At 46.6% G+C, this 12,782-nt stretch overlaps 1 protein-coding gene across 1 annotated transcript in view; it reads right to left on the bottom strand.

Moving 5' to 3' along the window:
• Positions 1 to 12,782, bottom strand: part of OTOG (otogelin) — a 956,473-nt gene that overhangs the window by 168,717 nt on the left and 774,974 nt on the right. The window contains exon 47 of the mRNA XM_069221482.1: positions 4,614 to 4,712. Coding sequence (XP_069077583.1) covers positions 4,614 to 4,712 — 99 coding nt within the window. The remainder of the gene's footprint in view (positions 1 to 4,613; positions 4,713 to 12,782) is intronic.

The following is a 12,782-nucleotide window of genomic DNA, read 5'->3' as shown; positions in this document are numbered from 1 at the left end:
GTTTGAGAGGTGCCCTGGGGAGGGGGAGTTGGGATAAGCAGTTACAAGTTAGGATGGCAAGGGGTGGTGAATGGTTATACTGGCTTATTTAAAAAGGAGGAATATACAGGTAGCAATGCTACAGGAGACCCACCTGGCGGCTGGTGAACCTGAGAGATTGAGACGTAGGTGGAGGGGGCGGGTGTTCGCAACAGAGTACTCAGCGTACGCAAGGGGAGTAATGATCTGGATCCATGCAGGGGTTCCCCTAGAGATAGAAGCTTCCAACATAGATCGTGAGGGGAGGTTTGTGATTCTGGAGGGAAGGCTATACGGCACACCGATTGTCCTATGCTGCATGTATGCCCCAAATCAAGACCAGATCCCCTTTTTGACTAAATTATCGAGCCACCTCACCCGCCAGAGGAGAGGAGAGCTTTTGGTTGGAGGGGACTTCAATAGTATATTAGATGTAGACTTGGATAGATCCTCCCCCCCACTGCAGGGTGCAATGTCAAGTAAGATAGCTGGGAAACTTAGTGAATGGATGAGCTACTGGGGGCTGGTGGATATATGGCGGGAACAACACCTACACGACAGGGATTACTCATATTATTCGGGCCTTCACCGACTCCACACCAGAATCGACAGGGTGGCGTGTACGGCAGACCTTGCACGTGGGATGGTTCACTCAGAATATCTGGGCCGTACACTGTCCGACCACAGCCCTCTATTGGTAACATGGATGGCAGCAGAGATTAGGCCCCCCATTCCGGCCTGGAGATTGTCCCCTACAGCACTTGGGGACCCAGCATATAGAGACGCCCTGAGACAGCACCTGACTGACCATATTCAATTTAACAGCGGATCCACCACCTCTAGATCTACGGAATGGGAGGCCCTCAAGGTGGTGACAAGGGGTTTTTGTCTTGGACAATCGGCCGGAGTGAGACGCACACTTGAAAGGGAGCTGACTACGCTAGAGAAGATAATACATGAGGGAGAACTTACTCAGGGGGCTGGCACACTAGTAAATGAGAAATATAATCAGGCAAAGAGGGACCATTCCCAGATCGAAGAACAACTCAGATGTCACAGCACACAAAAATACTTTGCCTCCCTACAATCTGAAGAGGGTAGGTCTGGGAAAATGTTAGCCTGGTTGGTGAGGCCGGGTGGAGAGGCCGAGCCCATCACAAATGTGCTGGATAAGGAAGGGTCATGCAGAAGTAGACCAGGCCCTGTAAATGATGCATTCAAGGAATATTACACCTTTTTATATGGAAAACCGGCTGAAATCAGTACGGAGGTCTTTGATAATTACCTACAACATATACCTATAACGAGCCTGATGGCCGGAGACAGGGATAGGCTGGTAGAGATGTATACAGAATCGCTACAGAATGGGATACTGCCGTGCACCATGAGAGAGGCAATGGTAGTCCCACTCCCTAAGACAAAATCTAGGCAACCTTCGGTGACTGACTTCCGCCCCCTGTCAATGCTAAACAGTGATTTTAAAATACTAAGCAAGATCTTGGCCAACCGTTTACTCCCTCTTGTACCAACTCTGGTACATGTAGATCAGAATGGTTTCGTCCCGAATCGCAGCACCTCCTTAAACCTGAGACGTCTCTTTGCGGTCCTGAATATGCCTAGCGACACGAAACCTGCAGCAGGGGTGTTGCTCGCGGTGGATTTTGAGAAGGCATTTGACTCGATCAGATGGGACTACTTGAGAGCAGTGATGCTCCGTATGGGAATGGGTGAAGATTGGGTCAAATGGGTGGACTTGTTGTACACGTCACCGCTGGCAAGAGTGAGAACAGGTAAAACAGTGTCCGGAACTTACCCAATTCACAGGGGAACCAGACAAGGTTGCCCATTGTCCCCACTGTTATTCGCCCTGGCCATCGAGCCGCTGGCGTCCCAGATGCGGTAGGAGGGCGTGGGTAGAGGAGTGGAATGGGGACACCAAGAACATATCATCTCGCTATATGCTGATGATATACTTGTCTACCTTAGGGACGGAGAGAAGGATCTCCTATGGGCGCTGGGAGTGCTGGAGAACTATGGGAACATATCTGGACTTTGCCTCAACCGTAGCAAGACATGCGTGTTCCCTATGGCTCCGGGCGGCGGACGCCCGACAACATGCCCTGGGGATATGATTTGGGCCCCTCGAACCTTTAAGTACTTGGGCATACAGGTGTTTCACGACAGGGCAGACTTGCGCGAGGGTAACCTGGACAGAGCTCTACGATCTCTAAAGTCCTCGGTGGGGTTCTGGCGATCGCTGAAATTGACGATAATGGCCAGAGTAGCATTGTCCAAAATGGTCATGCTGCCCCGGCTTCTATACTACTTCGCTAACCTGCCCCTTCTGATTCCAACAGCGTGGTTTCGTGAACTAAACACCCTACTCAGAGAACTTATATGGGATGATGGTCGTAGACGCACCTCGCTCCAGATACTATGCAGGCCAACTAACAAGGGGGGTCTAGGAGCGCCAGATTTTGAAGCCTACTACCTGGCATCCCAGCTGCAATGGGTTGCCGGGTGGCTCTCAGGTAAGGGTCACCTGGAGAGGTACACCGACCAAGTAGAGGAGGACATAAATCAGTTCATTGCTCGAATGACAAATAGGAAGCTTAATCCCCACATGCACAGTCCGATGACAAAAGTGGCGTCAGCATGTTGGAAGAGGTGCGTGAAAAGGGATGGCACTGTCCCCCCGTACTCTCCGGCCCTACCCCTGGCGGTACTTACGATCGAGGCTGGTGTGAGGAACCTGGGAGGCATGAGCCTCGGAACCTGGAGGAGAGCAGGAATAGAAACGGTGGGAGACCTGTTTCAGGAGGGAGTGTTGAGGTCTTTCACTAATCTTGTTGACAGTGGAGTCTCCCCGGGTCAGTTCCTTATGTATCATAAACTGATACATGTGCTGAAAACGCACTGGATCACGGTCAACGCGGAACCAGCCACCCACAGGGTGCTGCATCTCCTATTGACATCAGGAGATGAGTCCCATCTGATATCTAAATTATACCGAGTTCAAGTTGAGGATGCACTAGATTCCCTGCGGCCACTGAGAGAGAGATGGGGGAGGACAGTCGGTAGGGAACCGTCAGATGCGGAATGGAACAGAGCTTTGGCTTACCCCCGGACCGTCGCTCGCAGCATGCGACTGAGATATATACAATATAATTACCTCCACAGAACGTACCTCACCCCACATCGGCTAACAGTAATCTATGGGGGAGTTCCTAGGGTGTGCCCCAGATGTAAAAATGTAGACGCAAATTTTGACCACATGGTATGGACCTGTCCAGAGATCCAACTGGGGTGGGAAGAGGTGATGTCCGACCTATCGAGACTCCTTAATATGAACCTGACTCCGACCCCTGACAGATGTTTGATGGGCTTTGGGGATGGGTTGCCGCGGGGAAGAGTGGAGACCCGATTTCTGAGTCTGGCACTGGTATTATATAGGAGACAGATCACAAAGAACTGGAAGGCACAGTTTCGCCCCCCCCGGGTTGGGTGGAGACAAGACGTTACAACATGGGCTAGAGCCGAACTCCAGGTCCTGAAGAGCGAGGAGGGGAGGGGACTGCGTCGCCACCCTATTGCACAGAAATGGGAAGTAGCAATGACAAGCTGGGACAATATATTGAGAACAGCGGACGCAGACACACCAACAGGAGTGGAGACTGGATAAACATAGGAAGGGAGGAGATGTTGCCTCGCCCTCTAGGACATGATAAGGGAAGACACGATAAGGCTGAGATTGAACAAAAGGCGGACAACAGGGGACAGAGCCCAGGACATTGAGTAACAGACAGGTTGGACCCGGTAGACGCCCCACCCACCTGAAACCAGACAAGTCTATGAGTAATGACACCATACATACTGGAAAAGCCAAGAAATGGCATCCCCCTGCATTAGCAGCCTCCACCCCCCACAGTGCCATCGTGTTTAAGTTTAAGTTGATTAATGTTTGAAACGAGTTAATGGTGTTGTATAATAGCTAGGAAAACATGACTCTGCTACACCAGGCCAATTGGGCAACTCATACGAGAAGAAGCGCCACTGATGTTCTATTCTTGCATAAGGTTAAAGTATAAAGGTTATCGAATAATTAATGAAGTAGAACATTCAAACAATGTAGACAGTAGTGATATTAACACTGTTATGCACTAACACGAAGCAAACAAGATGGTGCTGTAAACATAATACTGTTTATTAAATAATAAAATGTTAATAAAAAAATATTAAAAAAAAAAAATTGAAGTTGTCCAGTTAGAAAATGCCATCTAGCAGAAATTGAGACTTTTGATAGTAACCTTAGTGGAAGTACAGAACCTATCAACATCACAAATGTGATATCTGTTGGTTGAAAATACAGACATTGGAACTAGTCTCTCCATGTCTCAGTCTCTCACACATTGCTAGTGATCTGCACTATTTCCAAGATTTGGGAGGTCAACAAACAATCTTGAGTATATTTAATCCTGTCGTGTCCTTGGCAGAGACATCATTTAAACAATCTATTGCACCTGGGAACATATTGTTAATGGAAAAATCAAATTTTCAATAGGTGTATAAGTATAAACATGTTATGTTAACCTTACCACATGTACGGGATGGGCAGCACTTTTCTGGATTCCATGTTTCAACCAAAGACATTCCTAAGTTACAATGAAGTTCTGGACAGCGGTGTGTTTCACAAACTATGGATACAAATTATTACCTTAATCAGTTAACAATTTGTACAATGTTTACCTGAAATAAACATGAACTCATTGCGTATGAGGTCTTAGATATAAAGTTTACCCAACAAATACATAAGAAAAGCCGTAGTTACATTTAAAATATTACTTGCTATTGCGTAAATGCTATAAGTGGGCGTACCACTCTGAGCTGTCACACATTTTGGATAATAAATCTGGTCACAATGTTTGGACAATGTGGTGCTTAGGTAATAATTACTCCAATTATTAATTGAGCTTTCATTCCTTTAGCACTGTTTCCTGTGACTTGTTGGGGGGAGGGTGGCTAACTCTATGCTGTTCATGTTATACTCTCATGACACTTTCAGATTTGATTACCTAATATCTACAATCAGTACTGATCAATGAATCTGTACACTTCTATTAAAATTGTAATGTACCCAAAAATGTTTTTTAAATCTGATGTTTTAGAATTCTGTTGTAACGTATTCATATGAAGATGCACCTATTAAAAGAGAAATATAAAACATGCAAAAAGTTTGGAAGTTAAGATCACATTTTTCCTACATCTGACCAGGTTTCAACCATTATAATCAGTATGATCAGTATGATCAACAGTACGTATCTTTTTATTTGTATGTCAGAACGATTGTCACATTTTTGCTTTGCTTCAGAATTGAAATCAAATTGATTATACAACAAATACATTTTAAATTGAACAAGCAGTTAGAGCTACATAAACAGAGAGGTACTAGACAAATATATGTGAGAATTGCCCCTTTTTGCTTGGTCAGACCCATTATTTGCTGAATTCTATTGCTGGTTTTTAGACTCTATCTACAGAGATGCTGTCCAGTGCCAAGTATTTGTGAACTGACCTTATTTAGTTTTCTTATGAGGCCATAAAATATGATGTAGAAAATACATTTATGGCACAGAAAGTTAGAATGCCACCGGTGGACCGCAGCACTTATTGTGTCTTTCTCTAGTGTGACATGGGAAACATGGATTGAGGTCTAGCATTGTAGTCTGACTGCTGCAATGTGAAACCTTGTCACTCTCTAATAATTATTTTTAACAAGTAAAAAGAATCCCTTTGAACTATTAGTAAGTTTCCCCCATGTAAGTCTTGTAGCCCACAATGTATGGGCATAGTATTTAAAAGTGGGGCATGTAGAAAATTAACGTTAACATACCCTACAGCAGTTGTTTCCAAAGTTTTTAATGCCGTGCCCGCCAGTTGAAAAATAAAAGTCATTGGGCCCCCCTCAGAATTTTTCACAATTATTTTATAAAGATGGCAATGTTTAAATATGTCTAGACCTATTTAAACATTGCAGCTGAGTACTGTTACCTTTTTAAAATGCAATAACATGATTCTGCTTAAAACAAAAGCCTGTTATCTGTATAATGCTTCTTTTGGCCAAAGTCTGGTACCCCCTTCCCCCTGGGATTACTTGAGGACCCCCTAGGGGGGGCCGCCCCCCAGTTTGAAGACCTCTGCCCTACAGTGACATGGTCCTAAAAAAATATTTTCACTGTGGTAGGCATGGTTGTCCAATGTAGAAATCCAGAGTGCAGCTTAAAATATTCTTACGGTTAACTCAGGAAAAGGACCAACTAGAAAAATAATTAAAACACTTTTGTAATTGTTATTAAATGTCCAATTCAATGGTGAAGGTAGATATTTAATAATTATTAAGGAACTGTAACTTTTTAAAAATATTGGGGGTCATTCTGACCCTGGCGGTCATTGACCGCCAGGGTCAACGACCGCGGGAGCACCGCCAACAGGCTGGCGGTGCTCCCAAGGGCATTCTGACCGCGGCGGTATGGCCGCGGTCAGAAACGGAAAACCGGCGGTCTCCCGCCGGTTTTCCACTGCCCTGAGGGCTGCGCCGCCATGGGGATTCCGACCCCCTCACCGCCATCCTGTTCCTGGCGGTTTTGACCGCCAGGAAAAGGATGGCGGTGAGGGGTGTCGTGGGCCCCCGTAAGAGGGCCCCTAAAAGATTTTCAGTGTCTGCCATGCAGACACTGAAAATCGCGACGGGTGCTACTGCACCCGTCGCACCCTTCCCACTCCGCCGGCTCCATTCGGAGCCGGCTTCCTAGTGGGAAGGGGTTTCCCGCTGGGCTGGCGGGCGGCCTTCTGGCGGTCGCCCGCCAGCCCAGCGGGAAACACAGAATAACCGCGGCGGTCTTCTGACCGCGTAGCGGTATTCTGTTGGGGGAACTTTGGCGGGCGGCCTCCGCCGCCCGCCAAAGTTAGAATCACCCCCATTATGTTTTACCTGCCGGAGCTCACAGTAAGCTAATTTGCATTAGTTCTCTAGCTGCTCCCAGCTAGTGGTCAGCCTTAAATAAAGTGTGAAAGAGGTTTGAAATTCCTCCAAGAAGCTCACAATAGGCCTGTGTCCCACCTGTTGACACCCCAGTGTTAAATGCTTCATGACAGGTTTGTCTGAAGCACGTGTGATGGTTTTGTGCATCCCCTGGATAGTTGCTTTAGGGCCCTGTTTTTGTTCTACCAGACTTCTGTCTCTGAGCTTGTTGTGGGTATAGTGCCTACACCAAACTGGATTTTAATGTTAGACCCGGAAGGACACTGGGATGACTGCCTTATGCTCCCTACAAACTCCCCCAGCCTCCGAGCCCAAGTATAGTGTGGCTAAAAACCTTCACTATCTTGGGTATTCCCTGCCACATTCCATTGGTCAGAGAAGAGCTAGGAGTGTTTTTTTTAGGAGGGGGGCTCCCTCACTCACAGAATGGTGAACCATACAAACCTGGACCCACATCGAGCCATCCTCAGAATACTGCTGGATTTGTGAAAGGATGCCAGGTAGCCTGAACCTACTGAACTTGGCATTTGTGAAAAATACCTGAGGTGGGTGAACCCCTTTCCCTTGAAATCCAAGGACAGAAAGAACCCAAAGATCATAAGGCTGATCTCTTGGGTGGATCCAGGAACATGACATGCTGAAGGGGACATTCCAATGAAGAACTCTTGCTGCTGAGTGGCAGCTGGACTTGATTTGGACGTTGCTGTTGCTCTCTGTCTGCCACTCTGAGAGTCTCTAAGTGCGCTATATGAGGTGCAGGGGTCTTTGGAAATGTGCTCTGTGGTTATTTGGGCACCAACATAAGTTTGGTAACTTCTTCAAAACTTTTGCTACAGAGCTTCATGGAATTGACTGTGAAAAGTAGCCAACTGGCAGTTTAACGACATTGGCTTGAATTTCAAGTTTGTCCTGTGTGGAGAAGAGTTTTCCTAGAAAAATAAAATTCTTTTTTTCAGATTCAGACTTAGAGCCTCATTAAGAGTGTGGCTGTCCCACCGCGGGACCAATAAACTAGCAGGGAGGACGCCACTGCCATGGTGTCCCCCCTGCCCTATTACAATGTTCCAGTAGGTCTGACTGGCAGCAGCATTGCAATAGAGCGTTCCCACCAGTCAGACCGACAGGAACAGTGCTACGAGATAGCACTAGACTCACTTAAAGGAGCCATTGCTATCTCATAGCACAGAGGGGGCCAACCAGCAACCTCAAAATGAATATGATGAATTACGATGGTGCTGGACGGGGGGCCCTCAGCCCACCCTTACCAACAGCCTTTCTGAGTTCAGCACCACCCAGCATCATGCCATTGGGAACCATGTTCCCGGCAGGAACGGCGGCCCCTTGGCGGGTGGGTTATAATTGGGCAGTCGGACCTCCTCGGACAACCACATTCGCAATGAGGCCCTTAGAAACTTTTTTCACATTTCTATACTTTCAGGCCCTGGCAAGGCCAATCTATTTAGCAGCTGATTCACACTCCATTGGAGTCAGTCTGAAATTGCATCTAGGTCCATGTCCACTGTGACCATTGACCACAATTGGGGCTTAGGCGCTTAAATCTTTACAAACCATATCTTCTGTTTCCCTTATTGGATTTTTGTTGTTTTGGTGTTATTTTGCCTATTAAACTGACCTCTATTTTTATACATTGTAGTGGGATTTTGTATTATGTTGTGTATTCGACTTTTTACCTGTGTTGGTACTTCTAAATGCTTTACATATTTTTCTAATGTAAGCCTGTCTGCTTTCTGCCACAGCTACCAGTGGTAGAACTTTTATTTAAATTACTGAAATCTTCGACTAGCCATAACAAGATAGTGGCTTTGGGCCTGATTTAGAGTATGGGATACTCTACCACAAATAATAGTGTTATAAAAGTGCCATAGGATATAATGCACTTTGAATAGTCGGACGGGATATCAGTCAGATTTGTGATGGAGTATCCACTCCGCCTAACTCTGAATCAAACCCTTTATTACTTGCAGTGGACACAAGTCCATCCCAGATAATAAACCTCGAATTCACAGTATAAAATACTAAACTGTTATTATTCATGAGAAAGAATATAAACTGCTGGAATGGGTATGATCTAGTTAATAGAGTTTGTAATATGAGACACTGGAAGACAATGGGGGTCATTCCGACCCCGGCGGTCAAGGACCGCCGGGGCCGGGGTTGGCGGGAGCACCGCCAACAGGCTGGCGGTGCCCCGCAGGGCATTCTGACCGCGGCGGTTTGGCTGCGGTCAGAACAGGAAAACTGGCGGTCTCCCGCCGGTTTTCCGCTGCCCTGGGAATCCCCCATGGCGGCGCAGCTTGCTGCGCCGCCATTGGGGATTCCGACCCCCTCACCGCCATCCTGTTCCTGGCGGTTCCGCCCGCCAGGAACAGGATGGCGGTGAGGGGTGTCGTGGGGCCCCTGGGGGCCCCTGCAGGCCCCCGTAAGAGGGCCCCACTTTGTATTTCAGTGTCTGCTTTGCAGACACTGAAATACGTGACGGGTGCCACTGCACCCGTCGCACATCCTCCACTCCGCCGGCTCCATTCGGAGCCGGCATCCTCATGGAGGGGTGTTTCCCACTGGGCTGGCGGGCGGCCTTTTGGCGGTCGCCCGCCAGCCCAGTGGGAAACCCAGAATACCCGCGGCGGTCTTTTGACCGCACAGCGGTATTCTGGCGGTTCCCTCCAGGCGGGCGGCTCCCACCGCCCGCCGGGGTCAGAATGACCCCCAATATGTTGTTTTCCTTAGAGTTAAGCACACATACACACAAACCTTTTTTTTAAAAGGCCATATTATATGTCCTTACTGACTTGGTAACCGTGAGGATTTGAGGTTGTGCAAACTCACAATAAGAAATTAATTAAGAGGCAGATGACTGATCAGCTTCTGTTGTTACGAAATTACACTTCTTTAATCAGCAGCATACTTTACTTATGAACACATTATTGTGTTGCACCTTTCAACGAAGCTCACACAGGAATCTGACATATCCATTTAATTATGCCACACATTTCGGTGTCCCCTTTCTAATTTCCAGTGAATTACTTATAAGTAGCTAAACACGCTTTTTCCCGTGGCCAAGAGGTGGAGTATGTTGGCACAAGCCATATTGTAATAGTGTATGCAGCTACTTCTGGGTTTATCTGCTGTGAAACTAATTGCAAGATATATCTCACACTGTTCTACAAAGATGTGCATTGGCTAGGCACCAGTACATTTTGCTTCATTGACCACATTCGGTTTCATTCAGCATAACTGTAGGTACAAACTACTTGGGAACAGTGCTCTAAAGGTAGAGTTTAATTTATAAAAAATTACCATACAAAATTTACACACCATGTGCAAAGATCAAGTTGAGTGAGGAATTCTTTGAGAGACAGAGGAAAATGTGTAGTCTTATTAATAATTCTATGAGATGTAATTGTCTTTTTGGGAAACTGAAGTAATTTGGCTAATATGTGGTTTTGTTGTGATTCTTTTAAAAAGGGACATTTTTGGATTCGTCAGAATAAGGGCAAACTGTTTGCTCCAATTTTATCCTTTCTTGCCTTCCTTTCTAGGTGTTTGTCTTATTGGTAATTCCTGTCCTTGACCACACCTTGACAGAACATGCAAATACAATAATTCTGCTGTTCCTCCCCTTGTTTGTTTTTGTCTTTTTCTCCATAGTGTTGCACATTTACAGGTTACGCATACCATGTACAACAATTCTCAGTTTGTTTAACTTTGTGAAGAATGAGCCATCCTTAGCGTAAGCAGAGCATGCAAAAACAAGTGCATTCTGGAGTGAATTTACCTCTGACGTGTGCGTGCTCCGCACTCATTTGTTCCACCATGGATTTATTGAAACAAAGAATACATGCGGAAATTCGTAAATTTCATAGTGTTCAATTGTCAATTTATGCTGAAGTCCCTAAAATTACATTTGGACCGACAACAAAGCCGTGCTCTGCTTGTAAAATTTTGGTCGTAAGGTAAAAATCAGTTACCAAGGCCACAATTTGTGAACGAAAGAATGATCAACAGAAGATGTGAAAATGCGATATTTTAGAACAATACAGTTCTATTGCATTCGTGTTTTAGTTGAATTAGATAACACCACAGCATCGAGAGCCAGTTATTAAAAAAGGAAAATCTAAACATAAACATCAGAAGAATATGGCCATGCCTGATTAATCGACAATTACATTTTTTTTTTTTTAACATGTTTTTATTGGTTTTTCAAAACAAAAGCCATACATTTTCTTGCATGTAAAAGTCATTATTAGCAATTTGTCATTGGTTACAGTCTGTCGTCTGGCTCACCCATATTAAGGTCAATATATATAACAAACTACTAAGAACTTGTGTGCACTTCCCGGTTCGCTAATTCTACCCAACACTTTCGAAGTTGCTGCCACATATGACGAAGCGTACATTTGCAATGCGATTCTATTACCACTGGTGACAGGGGCCCTCATCGCCACACGGGTGAGGGTGGGGGCCAGAGGAAACAAGGGAGGGGGGAGCGAAGGGGGGGGCAAGGTGGAGGGATCTGGTCCAATGGGTCATAGCGCTGGTGTCTGTCGATTGAGTGTGCAGGCCTTTTGGTGCTGTGGCATGCATGCATTGGGGGGGGGGGGGGGCTGCTGTGCTATCAGTGTTGGCGAGGCCTTGATGATGGATATGTATGCGTCCCCAAGAATAGTACTGCCTTTCTGCTGGGGGCTGGGCCCGCGGCCTTCCAGGTGGGTGCAGCTGTCTGTGATTCAGTGGGGTCTTTCATCATTTTTGGCTTCTAGCCTGGACACTAAGACGCCCCAGGCCTCACCGCCCACTTGTCGCAGTCCCCTACGAGCTAAATTTGTTAATACCTGATGCTCAGCGCGAGCCCAGCGTAGCGTGAGGGCAAGCCAGACTTTTAAGTCAGGCGTGTTGCGAGCCTTCCAGTTCATTGCTATCAATCTTTTGTACATTACATACGCTAGATCTACAAACCTATGCAGGTGTTTATTTCTTTTCGTCCTTGTCCTTAGTCCGAGTAGACAGGATTTGGGATTCGTGTCCAGGTTGAGCCCCGTGATTTCCGCTAAGACTGTGACCACCCCTTCCCATTCCCCCCGTAACCGCAGGCACTCCCAGACCATGTGAAGAACTGTGCAGCTGGTGTTTTGCATCTGGGACAGGCTGGGTCCGACCCGGGGAACATGCGTTTAATCCTGGCCGGCGCCAGGTATGTCTGATGTAGATAATTGAACTGTGTATATCGGAATCTGGGGTTTCTTGAGACCTCACGTGTGTGGCACATAGCTTTTGGCCATTCTGTCCCTGAGATCGGAGTGGGCAATACAATGTTCCACCTCTCCCTAGCTTTCTGCAGGTTGTCTTCCGGGGGTCTGTTCAGAAGTTTATAAAGGTTTGAGACTGCTTTTCCTTGGGGGTCCCAGTTCAGCATGTGGCGTAGGGAGACTGAAATATCAGGCTCTGCGTCACCAGACGCCCAAGTTTTCCTGATTGCATGGCATATCGCGTGATATGCCAGGAATTGCCCCGGAGTGATCTCTGTAAGGGCCTGTATAGCTTCGAAGGTCATTAATTTCCCTTCCTCAAAACAGTCTCCTACTGCACTTATACCCGCGTCTAACCAAGTTGTAGGTGAGTATGAGCCGGCTTCCACCCACCCGGGGAGCCGATCCAGTGGGAGGAGTGGTGAGTAGGGTAGTTTTTAACTCCCTTTTGGATATAC

This window comes from Pleurodeles waltl, chromosome 3_1 (genome assembly GCF_031143425.1).
Source record: "Pleurodeles waltl isolate 20211129_DDA chromosome 3_1, aPleWal1.hap1.20221129, whole genome shotgun sequence".
Taxonomy (NCBI): Eukaryota; Metazoa; Chordata; class Amphibia; order Caudata; family Salamandridae; genus Pleurodeles; species Pleurodeles waltl.
This window is presented reverse-complemented; position numbering and strand designations above follow the sequence as displayed.